Genomic DNA, 18860 nt, shown 5'->3' with positions numbered 1-18860 from the left:
ACTTTTCATTGTTACAAACTGCTGTACTAGATTGCGCAAGTTTGGGAGACCAATATCTCAGGGTAAACAAGGTGCTTTAGCAAAAAAAAACCTTGTATGACTGTCACTCTATTGCCATTGCTTTGCCATTCTGGTTTGTTGCTGTGTCTATGCTTGTTTATACTCGTTCAGGTTTGGCATATCCTAAATGCATTTCTGATTACTTTTCCCTGTAACTATTTGCTTTTTATCACGGTTACTAAGCGTAAGGCAGTGCACCAAAGAAAATAAAAACCATCACCATATAAGTTCAGTTAGAGATTGGGAATAGATAGAAATGCTGACAAACATTGGCCGTTAGTCTGTTGCAATGATTATCGTGGGTAAAGATTGTATCCCTGATCACATGTAGGTTCTGCTCCAATGAAATCAACAGTGATTACAACTTAGTGTACTGTAGTGGTCCCTTTATTGAAATAGTGTTTCAGTTCTTATGTTTGAAGAAGAGTCAGTGGTGTATTCTAGTGTGCAATTAAGCATAAGTGAAAAGATTGATTGTCCCATTGAAAAAAGAAAGTGGAGGGGAGTGAAGGTGAAGAGTTTGTGACTAGGAGGGGTTGGTGCCCGTGTTTCAAGAAGTGTGCAAATTTTAATAGTTAAAGATGAAGCTGCTAGTGATGATGAGATAGCAGAAAGGGGGTATCTTGATATGTAGGCTGGGATAATCATGGGAGGAGGTTACCTTGCTACATAGAATTTTAATTTGGATGTCATATTTATTTTGGAAGTGTATGCTAAATGTTACCTACATCCTTAAAGAGAAGAAAGCACCGGGTTATAAATATGACAATAAGGAATGGTTGCTTTTTGGGGAAAATGCAGTTAGTGGCTACATGCTGAAGCCCATGCTGGTGTATTAAGCTGAGAATCCAAGAGCACTCTAGGGCACTCTGAGATTTGATTGCTCGTCAAAGACAGTAAAGGGAAGACCAGAAAGCTCGCCTATAAAAACCTTGTGTGCATCTAGTGCTTGATCAGCACCACCTAGAGACTACACACATTTACAAAATGCAAGTTGAGGTTAGGCTGTGTATTTAATGTATATATAATATTACATTTATAAGAGCCTCTTTAGAAGGGAAGTGGTTTGAGCCTCAATTAGGCCCTGTTTGAATGTATAATCTCGGACTTTGATAAAGGATACCCACAGCGTTATCACGCACATTACAACAGATGATATCTCTGGTGGGGTGCAGACCATATGAGTATTTGTTGGTGTCCAACCATCCCTAACTATGCATTTTGCTCAATACTTCTCATTATCCCCTTAACTTCTCAACTCTTACCTTACCCACCTTGCATTTTTCCCATTTTCCTCTTAACCCTTTTGCTACAAGGCTGTACATTTTCTACTGGAGCTATGTATGAGATTTGTCATTGGATATACTCAAATGAGCATTTATCTTAAAATAAGCTAAACTTTCATTTGTTCCGTAACTGAAATGCAAACCACGCTATTTAATATGGGTTATTACTTTCGCGTAGCCGAAATGACGAGCCATTAGAATTTTAATGAGGGTTTACTATCCCCATCGCTAGTTAGCGGGGGGTAGGGAGGGGTAGCTTGCTTACCACCACCCCCCCTCACACCTGTGTGATGAGCTCACTTTACTTTTGGCTTGGGCGGTGAGCGGACGTGTCCGCTCTCATCCTCGCTTTTTGATAGCCATTAATGCTTTTTGTCTTTTTACTTACTTTTTCTTGTACTGTATTTGTAGTATATATATAAACATTCTTTATGTTTATGTATATATTTTTGTGTATAGAAATGTAGTAAGTTTTCTTTTCAGTGTTTGTGCTGTGTGGTAGTGTACGACAACGACACCGGTAGTGCTAGGCCACCGCGGTTTCTCGTCATGGGGCGCGGCCTCTCCCCCTTGGTCCTTCGGTCGTTTCCTTCGGCTTTCCGTTAATTCGTCCGCCGTGGGGAATCGTCATCGCTGGACTTTCTTCATTCATCTTTTATCTTCGCTGTTCCTCCTTTCCTACGGGGAACTTGGATTCTCTGCGAAGGGAATGTGGGAGTTTAGTTTGACTATGTTCTCTCTCTCTACTCGAGGTAGTTCACCCTTTACTACTACTACGTACTACTAAGGAAACTTCTTTCCCGTTGCGGGCTGAGTTGCTTTTCCGTTTTTATTTGCCTCAATTATTTTTATGAAATCTAATTGTATTTTTAACTTTTCAGCTTCTGGGGAACACTTCCCTTCGGGGTTCAGTGGTTCTTACTATTTGTGAACATTCAAAAATCAGTTACATAATTATAATTGTTATAATTCTGTTTTTTGTTAAAGTTCTCCGCCCTCCCCCTTCTCCCGTGAATGTCAGTGGGGGAGGAGGGCGCATACTTAATTTTTAATAATTATGTTTTGCTATTCCCTCGGGGTTACTCTGTGGAGTTCCTCCCGGGGGAATTTCTGTTAAATAATTATTTAACTTTATTTTCCCAGTTAACTATGCAGTTTTTCTTTGTTTGACTGAAGTGTGCCAACGAAGCAGAGCTGTCCTGTTTATGCCTGGGGAGTCTGCTGTCGCTGCCGTCTCTCTAGGACATCGTCATGGGCGTTATCCATTCTCTTAGAAGTTCTCCTGTGACAACTGTCAGCTCTTCAGTTCATCTTAGAACGATAAGGAGGTTCGCCTCCAGGGGTAGGTAACTTCCCTTTCGAGGGAGGTTCCCTTCCCAGGTGTGAGATCTTCCCCCTGCTGGGGGGAACTTCTCATACCTTAATTTTCCTAATCCTTAGGCGGTTGCTCTTGGTGCTGAGCTACCGCTCTTGTAACCATGCTCAAGGGGCTGAGCGGTTGCAAGGCTGGTCCATGGAACTTCCTGTGACTATGCTCTTGGGGCTGGGCGGTCTTTTCTGTAGCTATGCTCAAGGGGCTGAGCAGCTGCAGGTTCAGTCTTTACCTCTCTCGTTCGCGAGGGAGGCCACTCATAAGGGCTCCCCTTCGGAGGATTGCTCCTTATAGGTCAGCTTGCTGACCCTACGGCTCTTGGGGCTACATCACCAGTGTCTTCAAATCTCTTCTACGAAGTGTTCACCTCTCTCGTTCGCGAGAGGGGCCACTCATAGAGACTCCTCTTCGGAGGATTGTTCCTGATTAGACCAGCTTGCTGTTCAGTCACTAACACTTCGGTGTTTAGTGACAGGGAGACTTCGGTTTCTCGTTACGCTGAGGGTCGCGTAACATTAGTTACGCAGAACCCTTGGGTTCTTGTAACTTTAGTCACTAACACTTCGGTGTTTAGTGACAAGGAAACTTCGGTTTCCCGTTACGCTGACCCTTCGGGGTCTCGTAACATTAGTTACGCAGAACCCTTGGGCTCTCATAACTTCAGTCACTCTTACACTTCGGTGTTTAGTGACAGGGAAACTTCGGTTTCTCGTTTGCGCTGACTCTTCGGGGTCTCGCAACTCAGGCTACCTTAGGCCTTTGGTCTCTCGTGCCCTTAGTCCTCTGATCCTTCAGGGTCTCGTTCTCCTAGACCTGCTGACCTGCCGACTCCGTTCCTGGCTGCTGACGCCCTGTGGGCGCCCATGCCCCCCCGTTATCCCCCGTTTCCAACGGACACCGATCCCTTCGGGGCAAAGGGGCTTTTCTCACATTGTGAGTAAGTCCCTTAAGCGCCAGGTATCCCCTGCACGCCAACGTTCTCCTGTGCGCTCGCCTGCTGTTCCTGAGAATGCTATTCAGAGACACCCTGTTCCAGGAACTGCTCGCCAACGTTCCCTGCGCACATCGTTGGAGTTCCTGAGATAGCGCACAGGCGCTCACCAGTGGTTCAGCCTACAGTGTCTCCAAGTCTCTTCTACGAAGGGCACCTCTTCCGTTCGCGGGAGAGGTCTCTCATAGAGACCACTCCTCGGAGTATCAAGCAGTACTTCCAGTGTGGATCGTTCTGTACCACAGGACCTCTGGCCTGTGGTCAGAATCGGAAAAGTGCCTCCACATAAATCTGCTAGAGATGACGGCTGTTCTTCATGGTCCTTCAACAGTGCCAACAAAGACCTAGCGGATCACTCTGTGGTGTGATGAGCGACAACACCACAGTAGCGGCTTACATCAACAAGCAAGGAGGTGCCTTTTCAAAGCAGCTATCCCATCTCAAAGTAGAGATACTGAGATAGACCGAAGTCCACTCGATGCCTCTATCGGCTCGCTTCATTCCAGACAAAGGAAAATTCTAATGGCTCGTCATTTCGACTACGCGAAAGTAATAACCCATATTAAATACCTAAGGTTTGTATAGTTAGGAAAAATACAAATTATCTCCGAATTTGTCATGTTTATTTGTTTTACTGCTGATTACAGAATTTTTTTTTTTTTTTTCAAAAGTTTGCTATATTCTTCATTGTCTTTCACTCTTAACAAACTAAATTTTTTTCCATTCGTTGGTGATTATAGAATAATTTTGAAATTTTTATTTTATGTAATTATCCCTAAATAATGGTAAAGCAATGTGATTTTGTTTAAAAAAAACTTTGTTCATTGAAGTGACTTATTCTTTTATAATTCCACAACAAATAGCCTTCATTAGGTAGTAGGTTGGCCAAGGCACCAGACACCCATTGAGATACTACCGCCATACAATACTACATTGGATCCTTCTCTCTGGTTACAGTTCGTTTTCTCTTTGCCTACACATATACCGAATAGTCTGACCTATTCTTTACAGATTCTCCTCTGTCCTTATACATATGACAACACTGAGATTACCAGACACTTTTTCTTTCACCCAAGGGCTTACTGCACTGTAATTGTTAGTGGCTACTTTCCTCTTGATAAGGGTAGAAGAGACTCTTTTAGCTATGGTAAGCAGCTCTTCTAGAAGGACACTCCAAAATCAAACCATTGTTCTCTAGTCTTGGATAGTGCCATAACCTCCGTACCATGGTGTTCCACTGTCTTGGGTTGGAGTTCTCTTGCTTGAGAGTACACTCGGGCACACTGTTCTATCTAGTTTCTTTTCCTCTTGTTTTGTTAAAGTTTTTATAGTTTATAAAGGAAATATTTATGTTGGGTGTTGTTACTGTTCTTTAAATATTTTCTTTTTCCTTTCCTCACTGGACTATTTTCCCTGTTGGGGCCCCTGGGCTTCTAGCATCCTGCTTTTCCAACTAGGGTTGTAGCTTAGCAAGTAATAATAATAATGAAAGTTATAAAACTACTCGTTAGCAATACTGCAATAAACTTTACATTGTACAGAAATGTAATGAAAATATCCATTTATTTCTTTTGACACAAGAAGTATTCTATAATTTAGAAAAAAAGAAAAGAAAAATTTTTTTTTTACAGTATAATCACTTCGCAATGAGTAGGTCAAATATTTTGGTTGTTTAGAGTGAAATACAATAGTAAATAAAGCAGGCTTTTCAAAAATTTATTCTGTAATCATCAGTAAAACAAATAAACATGGAAATGTAGGTTATTTTATACTAAGTGAGCATGTCTATCCAATGATGACAAATCTCGTATATAGCTTGAGCAGTAAATCCGCTGTCTCGTAGTGAAGGGGTTAAAGAACTTCAAAGTGTGTAATGTCTTTAGCTACAATTGGGAACAATCCTTTAAAACCATTGTTTGCAGATGAGAATCTTCCATATAATTGAACCTTTATTCCTTTTACTATTAATAAACTTCTGTATTATTTGCTCTCAGGGCTTGCTATTATTTACCGTAGCTTTCACATGTTATTTCATTTAAACTGGCAGTCTAAAAATCCGTGTTCAGCCGCAAGTGGAAGTAATTATTAGGCAGTTTAACAGTTTAAGGGCTGTGGTGGCCTATGCGGTAAAGTCCCTGACTGGTCAACGCCAGACTGGGGCTCGAGTTCCGTTCAAACTCTTTAGTTTGGTCACTGCAACCTCAGCATCGTTGTTAGCTAAGGATGGGGGGTATGGGGGGAGCCTATAGGTCTTTGATTCACCAGCAGCCATTGTCTGGCCCTCCTTGGTCTTAGCTTGGGTGGAGAGGGAGCTTGGGCAGTGAACTCAGTATCCCTGGCCTCTGCCATTCATGAGTGGCCTTTAAACTGTCATATTTAGGGTCCCCAAGAGTAAACCAGTAACTAGAGCTGTACTTGATTAGATTGCCTTTTTTTATAGTTTTTAATATATTTAATAGCTAGGCATTTTAATTTTTATATTTAAAATAATTTGTAATCCATACAAAATTTTTATAAGCATGTTTTCCAGTACATTACCTTTCAACCCTCTGGTTTACAAGAAAATAATTACTGTAAGAGAAATGTTTACATTTGGGTTTAATTTGGGGGACAATATTTTCAAATGTATTATACCCTGTATACCTGTAGAAAATGTAAGACTTAAAATATTTGTAAAGGTTGGTATAGATAAACCTTTATCCTTGTTATGGTGTTTTGTCATAGTTGAAGCTTGGCTATGCTGAAGGTAGTTCATGCAGAAAGAGCACAGAACATGTGAGAAGATTCTTTTTAATCACAACCTCAGGAGAGGAAAATCCGTCGTAAATATTCACGGAAACAAACCTAACTACAGTTGCCCTTATTGCTGGTCTATTAATAACCAAGTGTTGAATCACAAGATAAAATCAGTTGAAGCAATAGCATTTAGGTAATGGGAATTCATTTTTTGCTAGTTTGACATTATTCAAGTTTAATAGCTTTCTTTGATTTTTTTCATATTGAAACTACATTTTTTGGCTAAGGTTTTCTCCAGACAAATTTCAATTATCTCTTATTTGTTGTAATTTCCATTAAATCTGTTGTCTGCATGTGAATGGTTTGGTGAGGTTTTGTAATTTTAAATACACTAATTTAGCACATGTAGGTGAATACTTTTTGATGCAGTTGTGAAAATAATCTACAATGGTGGTTCTTCAGTAAGTACTGTACATTATTCTAACTACAGGTACTGTACAAAATTCAGGAATAAATTAAAAACATGTCGTTTCAGCCCCAAGAAAGAGGTTGTTTATTAAATCTTGTTTATGTAATGTATCAGCATAGGTTTCTGTGCATTTGGGACTGACCAAGGCATTTATAAAGTAATGTGTATTTAATATTTTTTTTCTAACTAGATAAATGATTTAGTCCCAATACTTAGGAAAGTTACTGAAAATGGATTATTGTTCAACAATAAGTTTTGCTGTTTATTCCTGATATTAGCAGTACCAGTTTTATTAAATTTGCAATAGCTAGTTATAGAAAGTTGGTAGCATAAAGTTTCTCCTAAAATTAGGAGGATAAAAAGAAATGAAGTTTCTTTTGGAAAGAGAAATGAAAGTTTGTTCATATATAAATACAAACCATTTTCCTATGCAGTAAAAGGAGTGGAATTTCACCAGGTGAACGATAAGCTCACCACTCCTACAGAGTATAGCACTGTTTTATTTTGGCCACAGACGTATGGTTTGCTGCCTTGTCTGGCATTTTCTTCAGATGGAATAAATGTGCTGGCCATATGTTGTATTCGAGGGATATTAAAGGAAGACTAGGAATATTCAGTTGTAGATGTTGACAGTTGTCTTTGCAAACCTAGCATTAACCAAAACACACATTCTTGCTGGGCAGCATGCAGTTGCTGTCATTCCCTTGTTAGTGTGTGGCCTTATGAGGGTAATGTGAACTAAGGAAATTGGCATTCCTTAGCTATAGCTAAATTTCTGTTGGAGGAAGGAGGTTTTGCTGTCATCTTGTGTTTAAGAGGAGGGCCCCAACCCTTCTTCCCTTAAAGTGTCCTACAAACCCAGGAAAGGAGCTAAGGTTGTATTTCCTGGTAGTATTTTCTTTGGTGCTCTAAACACTCTTGTGGCCTCTTCCTTGTTGGCTTGCATGATCCTGTAAAAGCCAACTTCAAGTTCCACATCTTCGTTTGATTCATCACACTGCGACTTTTAGAAGAACAAGTTAAAGACATCATCGAAGAAGTCTCCAAGGAATTCTGACTAACTGATAGGGCATTGCTAAAGTGTAACTAAGACCGATGGTGCGATACAAGAACAACTCATACCGTACAGGTGTCTCGGTACGCACATTATTGGTCGGGATTAAGGTTACTGCATGATTGACCGTTCTGTCTCTCATGGGAGAGAGAAAGTAGTGCGAGCTGAACATTATCTCACCAAAAACAAATATCTGCAAACACTTCTTGTGCTACCTGTGCTTGGTCTCATACCTAAAACTATCCCACTCTTGTGAGAGAAATAGCAGTGTGAGCCAAACATAATCCACCAGAAAGAAATATCTGCACGCACTTCTTGTGTTATTTGTACTCGGTTTCATACCTAAAACTATCCCACACTCTGGGAAGAAGTTTTGGAACATGCTACTCTCTGTCTTGTACCAATTAAATAAGCTCGACCAAACCTGTCAACGCTGCGATTTCTGACCCTTATGAAGAAGTAATTACGTCTTCAAGATCCAAAAGGACCGATCAGCCGGAATTTGTTACTCCAATCAATCTCTCCTCACGTATGCAAGGAAGGTACGGTACTGACCAAGACCCAAGAGTAGAACGTACCCTTCCCTGAAGATGTATCAGTACGCGGTACAGGATTTTACTTGCCTGCAATCATACCGAGCAAGCTTACCATCAGTCAGGATTGGGGTTTCAATTAGGTTTCCACCCTTGAACTTCCCCTTTCTCTTTCATGTTTGAAGAACACTTCAGGATCTTCCCCAAAAGTCAACAACCCCAAAGAGCCTGTGATCTTCCCTCGATGCTAAGCTTAAAGATAATACAAGATCTTGTCTTTAACTTAACCCTTTGACACCAATCTGCATGTGACCGGCCACCTTGAGATTGATCTCCACGTGATCTGACTCCTATCGTTTGATCTTCAGTGACTTTCCGGTCACAGAGCACCAGTCACCTACTTCTCCCAGCACTTATGTTCAGAGATCTTCTCGTGCATCATAACATTCCAACGCTTCCACATGATAGGAAATTTAGACCGGTGACTACCCAGGACCACTCCGAATTGCTCGTGCGAGCACGATGCCATGTCACATTTGTGCCATTGTTGGCAAGTCTGGTAACCTCAGGCACTCAAGTTAGGTGCTACTATAGCCCCATGCTCTTCCAATGGCTTTCAAGTGGCTAAGTTACATAATGTATCACCCTCTGAGAGCTCCTACTCGGTCCAGTAATGTGAATACACAAGAAGTAGGATTCTACTGAAGTACACTTACCATCAAAAAGATTCCCGGAACATCATCGACCCAACGGCTCAAAATTCCAACCTGAGAAAGCTGAGAATTCTAAGACGGTCTACATTCATCAAGGTACTTGCTCTCAATGAGGCTACTGTGGCTCCTGTCAAGGGAAGGGATGACATCAATGGATCAGCACTTCAACACCCCTCAAGTGTCAAAGTCCGCCTTTGAGTTGCCATGGTCAAACCTTGCTCAGGGGCTTTAGATAGGTCTTTCCCAGATCCACATAATCCCTACACCTTAGTCAATCGAGCAAGGTCCTGCCTACTGAACTTGACGGCGTTTATGTGCCCATGCATGTTGTTCCCTCTTTTCTAGTTATTGATCTAGCTGTAAACCAGCTTACAGGAGGGAAGTCATAAGGGCACTTTGTCTTTGACATTTGAGCCAGGTACCAAGGAAGCCACTTCCATGCTCATTCTCAAAGAAACCTCCTGGATTGATTACTGGTCAAGTGCAGTTTCTTATTTAACCACGACCCAGGATTTGGCAAATCCGGAAGAGGAAGAAGTATACCAACTTGATCGGGCACCAAGGCTGCAACTTTCTTGACACACCAATCAGCAAACCCATTGGTCAACTGGGTTCTGAAGAGGGTGGATGCCATTGCCTCCAGAGAAAGGAAGGAAGGTGATTCTGAACTTCCCCTTATCCATGAAGCAGTTACCTTCAATGAGCCAGCCCATTCAAAAGCAACAACACCAAGCACCTCAAAGTCGATGCTAAACAGAAGACATCTGCAATCTAAAGACCAAGATTTGCCCCTTCTTTATTTTCCTCCCTAGAAAGGCAGGAACAACTTTCACCCTTTCACCTCCATCCTGGCCAGTCCAGGAAGGGAAGAAGAGAATGCCGATGTTGGCATTCCCATCCAACAGGTGCTGTAAGGGAGAGAATGCTGCCAGTGACATGTAGCAGAGAGCTGGAAGCTGGCGGTCATCCAAAACGGATACCACCTAACTTTCACCAACTCTCGGCCTCCCCACAATTGCACATTGATCATGTTCCCGACCTGCCATCCAAAATCGCAATAAACTGGCTTTGGCCGCAATGGTGAAAGCATTGAAAGAATAATGCAAAGTTGTCCGAGATGGTTCTCTGGGCTCCTACAGTCAACAATTGCTGATGAGTTCAACTGGGAGGTGGAGACTGGTTATTGATTTCTCACCATAGACTAAGTTTGTTCTAGAGATACCATTTAAGAAGGAGACTGTAAGCACTGTATGGTCCATCATAAGGAAAGATTCCTTTGGACCTGAATGATACATACCTTTGGATACCACTCCTTTGGTCTTAAGAAAGTATATGCGCTTAGTCATCAGGAGAGTACTTTAGCAGTTCAAGCCCCTATGCATCTGACTGTCTACCATTCCCCAATTATTCACGCTGCTATTTACTTTTCCACACTCAAATGGGATTCATATGTGGCTTAACTCAATTGTCGGTGTTTGGCTCCAGGAGACAGTTGCTTCAGAGTTAAAACTGCCTTCTTTCCTTTTGCCACTTCTCTGGGTCATGGTCAATCAGGAAATGTCCAATCGCATGCATATCTCCAAAAAGATGGACTACTTAGCTAGGCAGATAGACACGACAGCAGAAAGGGTCTTTCCATTCGACAATTGTAGCAGTAGATTTATGAAGGCATCGTAACCATTCCTGCATAAATAAGAACTACTGGGGTGTGATAATGGCAAAATCTTTTGGGACTACAATTGTCAGTATAGAAGCTCGTTCCTCTCGGGGGTCTTCACAGTGATATAACAAGTTTGTTTATTAGTATTATTATTACTAGCTAAGCTAAAACCCTAATTGGGAAAGCAAGATGCTATAAGCCCAAGGGCTCCAACAGAGAAAAACAGCACAGTGAGGAAAGGAAACAAGGAAATAAACTACTTTATATGAGAAGTATTGAACAATTAAAATATATAAGAACTGTAAAAACATTAAAACATCTTTTAAACATAAACTATAAAAAGAGACATGTCAGCCTGTTCAACATAAAAAGATTTGCTGCAAGTTTTTGAAGTTCTACCGATTCACCCACCTTATTAGTGAAGATCATTCCACAACTTTGTCATGGTTGGAAGAAAGCTTCAAGAATACTGTGTAGTATTGAGCCTCCTGTTGGAGAATGCCTAACTATCAGCATTAACTGCATAACTAGTACCAAAAACAGGATGGTACTATCCGGGAAGATTTTAAATACTGTATAATGGATGATCAGAATAATGAAACATCTTATGCAACATGCATAACAAACTAATTGAATGATGGTGCCAGAGATTATTATCTAGATCAGAAATAAGAAATTTATTAAGTTCCTGTCCAACAAATTAGGACGAGTGTCAGTAGCTGAAGACCAAACAGGAGAATACTACTTGAAACAAGGTAGAAGGAAAGAATTAAAACCCTTTCAGAATAGATTGATCACCTAAAATCTTAAAAGACTTTCTCAATAAGCCAATTTTAAGAAGACACGGAGCTAATGTGTTTATCAACAAAAGCAATTTTGCTGTCGAGAATCACACCTTAAATTTTAAGTGTCATAACGTTAAAAAAAACATCAATGCTGAGATCCAGATGTTGAGGAGCAACTGTTCTTGACCTACTTACAATCATACTTTGAGTTTTGTTAGGATTCAACTTCATACCCCATAATTTGCTCCATGCACTAATTTTAGCTAAATCTCTATTAAGGGATTCAGTAACTCCAGATCTACACTAAAGAGATGGAATTGATGCAAAGATAGTAGCATCATTTGTATATGCAACAAATTTGTTTTGTATGTCAAACCACATGCCATGTGTATACAGTATGAAAAGTAATGGGCCAAGAACACTACCCTGAGGAACACCAGGTACCAAATTCCTGTACTCCCTATGGTGTCCATCAACAACTACTCTTTGCAATCTATAAATTTAAATCCAATAATTATGCCCAACCATTCCCAACTGTTTGAGTTTGAAAACAAGGGCCTCATGATTAACATGGACCAAGGAGGATCGGTAACCACTAAGAAGACTACTACTAATTAATAATAATAATAATAAAGATTACAAGATCATCACTCTAATGTAGGTCTTATAAATATTTCATTATATATAACCATATACAAGGCCAATCATACAAACTTCCCGACCACAATCAATGTACAACATTGGAGATTGTAAGCTCATCACATGCTCCAAAAAGGCCTTTACAAAAGCCAAATTGAAAACTGGGAATAGATGATTACCTTCAGCAACCCTACTTAGACGTTTTGCCAAAAGACTAAAGTTTTTAGATAATATGGGAATTATGGAAATAGGGCAGTAATCAGTTGAACTTGAGCTACCACAAACACAGTTACATAATGCAGTAACATTACCAATTCTCCAACAAGTGCTGAAAGCTCCTCCTCCTTGCTAACTTGCGCAAAATAAAATAACTTTGGAGCTAAGAAATCTGCAGTCTTTATAAAAGAAATACCATTTGAGTCTAGACCTCCATAAGCATCAAGGTCCATCAAGAGAGTTTTAATTTCTAGAAATTGAAAAGCTAAACTAGTTAGTTTAGCCTCGGGAAAACAGAAATGATGAAAATCAGTTTCTCTCTACTCTGCTTACTGTCAAACACATCAGCCAAAAGGGTTGCCTTTTCCTTTGCACAGTGAGTGACAGATCCACCTGGTTTATGTAAAAGAGGAACTATTAGATCTACACCAAAGAGTGCAGATTTAAGGGTAGCCCAGCACTTTTTCCTGGGCTTGAAGCATCACTAGTCAATAACTAGTGAGCCCCCATACATTTTGGTTCCATTGGAGCAAGAATACTGGACAGTGGAGCAAAAATACTGGATAATCTAGCCTGGCAACTGAATGATGAGAAACTCGTCAGGGGAACTTCTCACCTCCAGAATACTGCCGTTTACAGACGTATCCAAGGAGGGATGGGGCCTGCACCTGAGAAACCAGTCCATCTTGAGAACACGGTCCACGGAAGAAAAGCACCTGCATATCCATTTGCTTGGAATGTAAGTAGCAGAGTTTGATAGGGAAATCTGTATAGTGATGAGCGACAACACTACCGTTGTGACTCACGTTAGTTAACAAGGGGGCACTTTCACAGATTCCTGCAAGTTATCAAAGCTGGTGCAAAATTGGACAGTCCACTACGTGGTAGACCTGTCAGTGAGGTTCATTCCAGAGAAGAGGAATGTTCTAGGAGAGAGACTCAGTTGTGACGAATACAGTGTTGGGTCAAAAGTGGTCCCTAAATCGTGTGGCCGAAAGGCTTCTTGCTCTTTGGGAATCAACCTAATTGCCATTCAGCTAAAAAAGAAACTTCCAGTATTCTGATCTCAAGTCCCAGTTCAGTCGGCAGCATTCAAGGATGCCTTCCAACATCCCCTGGGAAAATCTGGATGCTGCTCTTCTAGGAGAAGGACACTTCAAAATCAAACCATTGTTCTCTAGTCTTGGGTAGTGCCATAGCCTCTGTACCATGGTCTTCCACTATCTTGGGTTAAGAGTTCTCTTGCTTGAGAGTACACTTGAGCACACTATTCTATCTAATTTCTCTTCCTCTTGTTTTTCTAAAGTTTTTTATAGTTTATTTAGGAGATATTTATTTTAATATTATTCTTAAAATATTTATTTTTTCCTTGTTTCCTTTCCTCACTGGGCTATTTTCCCTGTTGGAGCCCCAAAGGCTTATAGCATTCTGCTTTTCTAACTAGGGTTGTAGCTTAGCAATTAATAATAATAATAATAATATGCTTTTCCACCCATTTACTTGACGCAATAATTACAAAAACTGTCAACATCATTGAGGCTTAATATGACCCTGATTACTCCAAAGTGGCCACATATATTCTATTTAGATCAGCCAATCCCTAGTTTTTCTTCATTGGGAAGCTCCTTAGTCTGTGGTGAAAGGCTCAGCCTCGAACCTTTTTTTTTTTTTTTTTTTTTTTTTTGACTAAGGACTTATACCTTTCCTTTTTGTGGGAATTGTCAAGGCTTATGAGGAGCTTCAAACACACTTCCCCAGTTCAGGAACTCAAGTCAATAGAGTTTCTCATGTTCTTGGGAGGTTTCAAGTGGACTGTCACAAGCTTATGAGACTTAGCATTGGATAGGGATCTGACCCTCAAGACTGTTTTCTACTAGCCTTAGCCTTAGCGGATCGAGCAGGTGAGCGGCATAGCTTTTTCTGTGTCACAAGTCATTAACATCTAATGAGAACTCGGAGCTTCAGTCATAGCACCACACCATACTCTTTCTCAGTATCAGAAAGATAAAGAGGAGATACAAGATTTTGTTTTTTCTTTTAATAACAGTTATTAACATTACAATATAGTATTAAAATAATTGAAGATAAGAGTGAATTATAAGGGTCATTTATACAGATTTAAGAAATGCCATGGAACCCATGAAAGGTTACATGCATAAGAATCAAGTGATATTTCAAATTAAAGAGCTCATTCACAATTTCTATTTTAAAGGGGTAAATAAAAATATGTTGAATTCCTGCCTATATTGAAGTTGTTGGTAATGAAAAAGTAAATGTTGCTGCTAAATCAGCATTAGATTTACCATAAATCTACATTACAGTAAACTACTCAATAAATTTTCTATGTAACCATCAAGAAGCATTTCATAGTAGCAAAATGACTAACAAACTGGAATAACAAACCTGACAATAATAAATTAAATAAATTCAATTGTTTCTTCATAGGAATTGTCAGAACAAAAAGATAAAAGGAAGGAAGTAATTTTAGGAAGGTTGTGTATCATTAGGAAAAATACGAATCCCGTACTTTCGCGATATTTGTATTCTTCATTTCTAATTACTTGTACTTTAATAATTGGGATGATCAAAATGGTAAGAAATTGTTATCCATTTTATCTTGTTAGGCACAGATTATTCATTATTTTGACTTGCTATGCACTTAGTTTATTCATTATTTTGACTCCTCATGCATCAAGAATTTAAATTGAGCATAAGTGTAAATTCTAACTTATAATTTACTTTTCAGGTATGCTGGGCGCCCTGTTTCTCCATCCCCAGCTACTGGAAGCAAAAAGACTCACATTCGAGAACTCAAGCAACTTTTGGAAGATGCGCTAGCTCTTTAAGTGATTGAATTGGAAGATTTTTTCTAATGCATTTTTTATCTAAAAATAGCTTTAGCAGGGCCTAACATGAGCACTGCATAAATGCTTTCATTTTAAGTTTACGATAATTGTCAACATCTTGGTTACGAAACTGCTCTTTACACAGGTTTAATGAATAAGAATGCTGAAACTGGCCTGTAGTGGCTTTGGTTTTTGTTATAGATTGACATTTTATCAATCTTTTCAACAAAACGTGAAAAGCTTATCGAATACTAAGATTAAGAGGAATATTTTGAAAGCAGTCAAATTATTGACTCCAAACTTCTGATTCAGTTATCTGTAGTGTGTATGTGAAATGTACATGTACACCCAAAAAAGACCTTCATATCCAGAACGATTGGAGAAGGGGGATGGGGTTTGTATGAGTTATCAGATGTCTAACCCTTTTTAATCAAAATATTGCCGTAAATTAGTTGTCACTCACTTTAGTTTACTATTGAATATTAAAGATTGTATTGTATAAGAATGATCATTAAATTCAGAAATAGACAAATTGATTTTAAAGAAAAACCAACATTCTACAATGAGGATTTTCATTTTAACTCTCGTCTAATTCCTAAGGAATTGTTGTCTATGGTTAGGCATGCGTATCTGACCCGTAGGCGTAAGTTGAACATTATTATGTGTACTGTAAATTTATTGGACAAACGCCTGTGATGTTGAAAGAGATATGTCGTCGTATATAACAGCCCAGAGCAGTTTTTCTTTAAAAAAATTTTGAAAATAATGACTATTATATTTTTATTGCTGCCTGGTGTCTTGTCACTTTTTAGAAGGTTTATGTACTTCTTGTTTAACAAAATTATTTTAACATCTGTCCATTTGACAGTACAGTAGTGTGACATTAATATTACCCCTCCCTATCATCTGATGACTAATTCTTTTTGGTAGATTGATTCTGGATATGAGGCTCTATTGTGTATGTATATGTATACAAAGACACATACTGTACATTTATGTAAGAAAACTACTATTCTTTGGAGTAGTGTATATATAATGTTTTCCTTGTAATAATTACCATTGTTTATACAGTCTATTGTATTCTCAGAGATTTTATCCAATATTTTTAATGTATTTATTTTTTTCAGTTACAATGTTATATTTATGATTGGGGCTTTTTTTTTCAAGTGCAAGAGTAACATGAGCGAGTCTGGCTGAATTTATTTCAACTATACTAATGAAAAAGTTGGAAATCAATTTGTTTCTTTGATGGGCAAGTTCATGTTTAGTACATAATGTAAATGAATATATTTTTCTGAGATTGCATAATTATAATACAGTTTGTGACTTGATGGTTTGGGAAGATTGTAGATTTGTTTAGAAGGAACTCTGTACGTAGTAGCTTTTAAATTTTGGCTTCATGCTTTCAAATAAGCTCAGTGTTGACGCAGTTTTAAAGATTTTTTTTCCCATCATGATGCTCAAGTAGCCAAAAATATGCAGATTTGTTGACCATATTTTTTACACATTTTAACTTGTAACATTGTTAATTAAATGTAAAACTTATTTTCCTATACTTTAAGAGGTTAAAAAATGGGGACAATTCCTGGGGACACCCTATCTTTTTGGCCTTTTTCCCTCTGTGCATGGGCTGTCCAGGACTGAAATGCTCTGGCATTATCTGCCATTGGCATTCAGTGGTGACTCAAAATCTACCTAAGTATATTGGAATATTAATATAGCCTATGGCAACACTGCTGCATTGGCAGAGGTTTATCTTGTTACATTAATTTTAAGGAGAGTATTCAGGAGCAAGGGTGTAATATAATTATGGTTGTGCTCTTTAAAAGTGCATTGACTCCTGCTATTTTTATAGGACTTTGTACTGTGTATCTTTTCATGCAAATTCAGTCCCTCCATGATCCACTTGTGGTTAGAGGAAGTCCCTGTATTCTTATGCTATTGATCCACTTGTGGTTAGAGGAAGTCCTATACTGTATTCTTATGCTATTAGGATGAACCCACCAGGCAGCAAATTAGTAATAGTTTTTTCCTCTTAAGCTGAGCTTGTTTCATTATGCAGTGGCTATTTCTTCATGCATAGTACAGCTGTAGATCTTTGTTTTTTTTTCTTATGGAATTGACCAAGTTGAGAGATAGCTTGCAGTAGCTAATAGTTATTATATAAGTAGTAAAGATCACTAAAGAAGATGAATTAAATTTATTTTATATTTAATTTGTATTCAGCAATATAAGTACAGATGAAATTATTAATGCTTAGTTATAGTTTGAGGAATGTTGATATATTAATTGTCAAGAGTGGTAAACTGCTTATGTACTTAATTACAGAACCTTTCACCATTAACTCTATAGTTTCAAAAGTTCATAATGTATTGTTTAGTTACAGTTCATGCATGCTTACAATAATTATTTCCCATTGTTATCAATATACTAGTATCCGTATGCAATAGTCTTGGGCACTTCTTAAAAAAGTAACTTTGTAATGCAGTAAATGTGTATTAGCTTTCTTTGCTATGTTGAGCACCAAGTGCCTACTCTGCACCACTTGCACTAAATCTTTGTTAAGCTTCACCCCCATTCTTGTAGTATATACGTAAAGATGAGCCTCATTTAATGGGTAAACCTCAGGATTCACCAGCTTTGTACTATGCATAATACAAAAAAAAATGAAAAAAAAAAATTGTTTGGATTCACAAAAGGGAAAATTGAGATAGCCTTTCATTGAAGATTGTAAATATTCATATTTTGCATCAAAAATGTATGTTGATAAAGTAATCATCACAAAAAAAACTATTTTGATTAACCTAAAAAAATAAACTAACCTGTACAGAGGATCGGTTGTTTGATTGCATGTAAAGAAATAAAAAGAACAGGTACACCATTCATTTTCCGGCTCCTTTGCTTCCGAGTTTGTGATGGCCAGAAAATTAGGGTTGCCTCTTGCCAGTAAATTGTACTCTTCGTTGTACCACTTGACTTTCTAATCATACACATCGTTTGTATCTAAAGAATAATAGACTATTAAATACTTAATATTCAATATAAGGTAAATGAAATTTAGATTATCCTAGTTTTAATGCATAACAAATAACATATCATTAAGGCACTAGTGAGAGAAACCTCAATATCTAATCTCCTCGTATGCAGCCACTTGGAAACTTGCCTTCCTCCACACAAAATAAAAAGAAAAATTTAGTACAGTATTGTATTTTTAATTTTACAATGGAATTCGTGGTATTGGTATTAATTGTGGAACACATTCTCCGGGAACTAAAACATTATTTTGTCTTTAAACCTAAAACTAGAAACGGTATATACAATAATGATCTGAATTATACTGTATTTCATAGATCTCATTCAAAATTAATAGAAATGGCCCAGGAAGAGATGGCTTCATTATTATTAGGCCAATTTAACACCATTCTAATTGATGCAGTACATCTGGCTTCAGCTTTTCACATGCATATCGATAAAAGGATTTTTTTTTATTTATATACTAC

The 18860-nt window shown here is 38.5% G+C and overlaps 1 protein-coding gene across 4 annotated transcripts in view; it reads left to right on the top strand.

The window, feature by feature from the left end:
• Positions 1-16129, top strand: part of Ogdh (oxoglutarate dehydrogenase Nc73EF) — a 110036-nt gene extending 93907 nt beyond the window's left edge. For all 4 annotated transcript variants that reach the window (XM_068361213.1, XM_068361216.1, XM_068361214.1 and 1 more), the window contains one exon: positions 15261-16129. In XM_068361213.1, the coding sequence (XP_068217314.1) occupies positions 15261-15360 (100 nt within the window). In that variant the 3' untranslated portion in view covers positions 15361-16129. The remainder of the gene's footprint in view (positions 1-15260) is intronic.
• The last annotated feature ends 2731 nt before the right edge of the window (positions 16130-18860 follow it).

This window comes from Palaemon carinicauda, chromosome 37, assembly GCF_036898095.1.
Source record: "Palaemon carinicauda isolate YSFRI2023 chromosome 37, ASM3689809v2, whole genome shotgun sequence".
Taxonomy (NCBI): Eukaryota; Metazoa; Arthropoda; class Malacostraca; order Decapoda; family Palaemonidae; genus Palaemon; species Palaemon carinicauda.
Note: the sequence above shows the minus strand (reverse complement) of the source record. Positions and strands in the feature narration are given on the sequence as shown.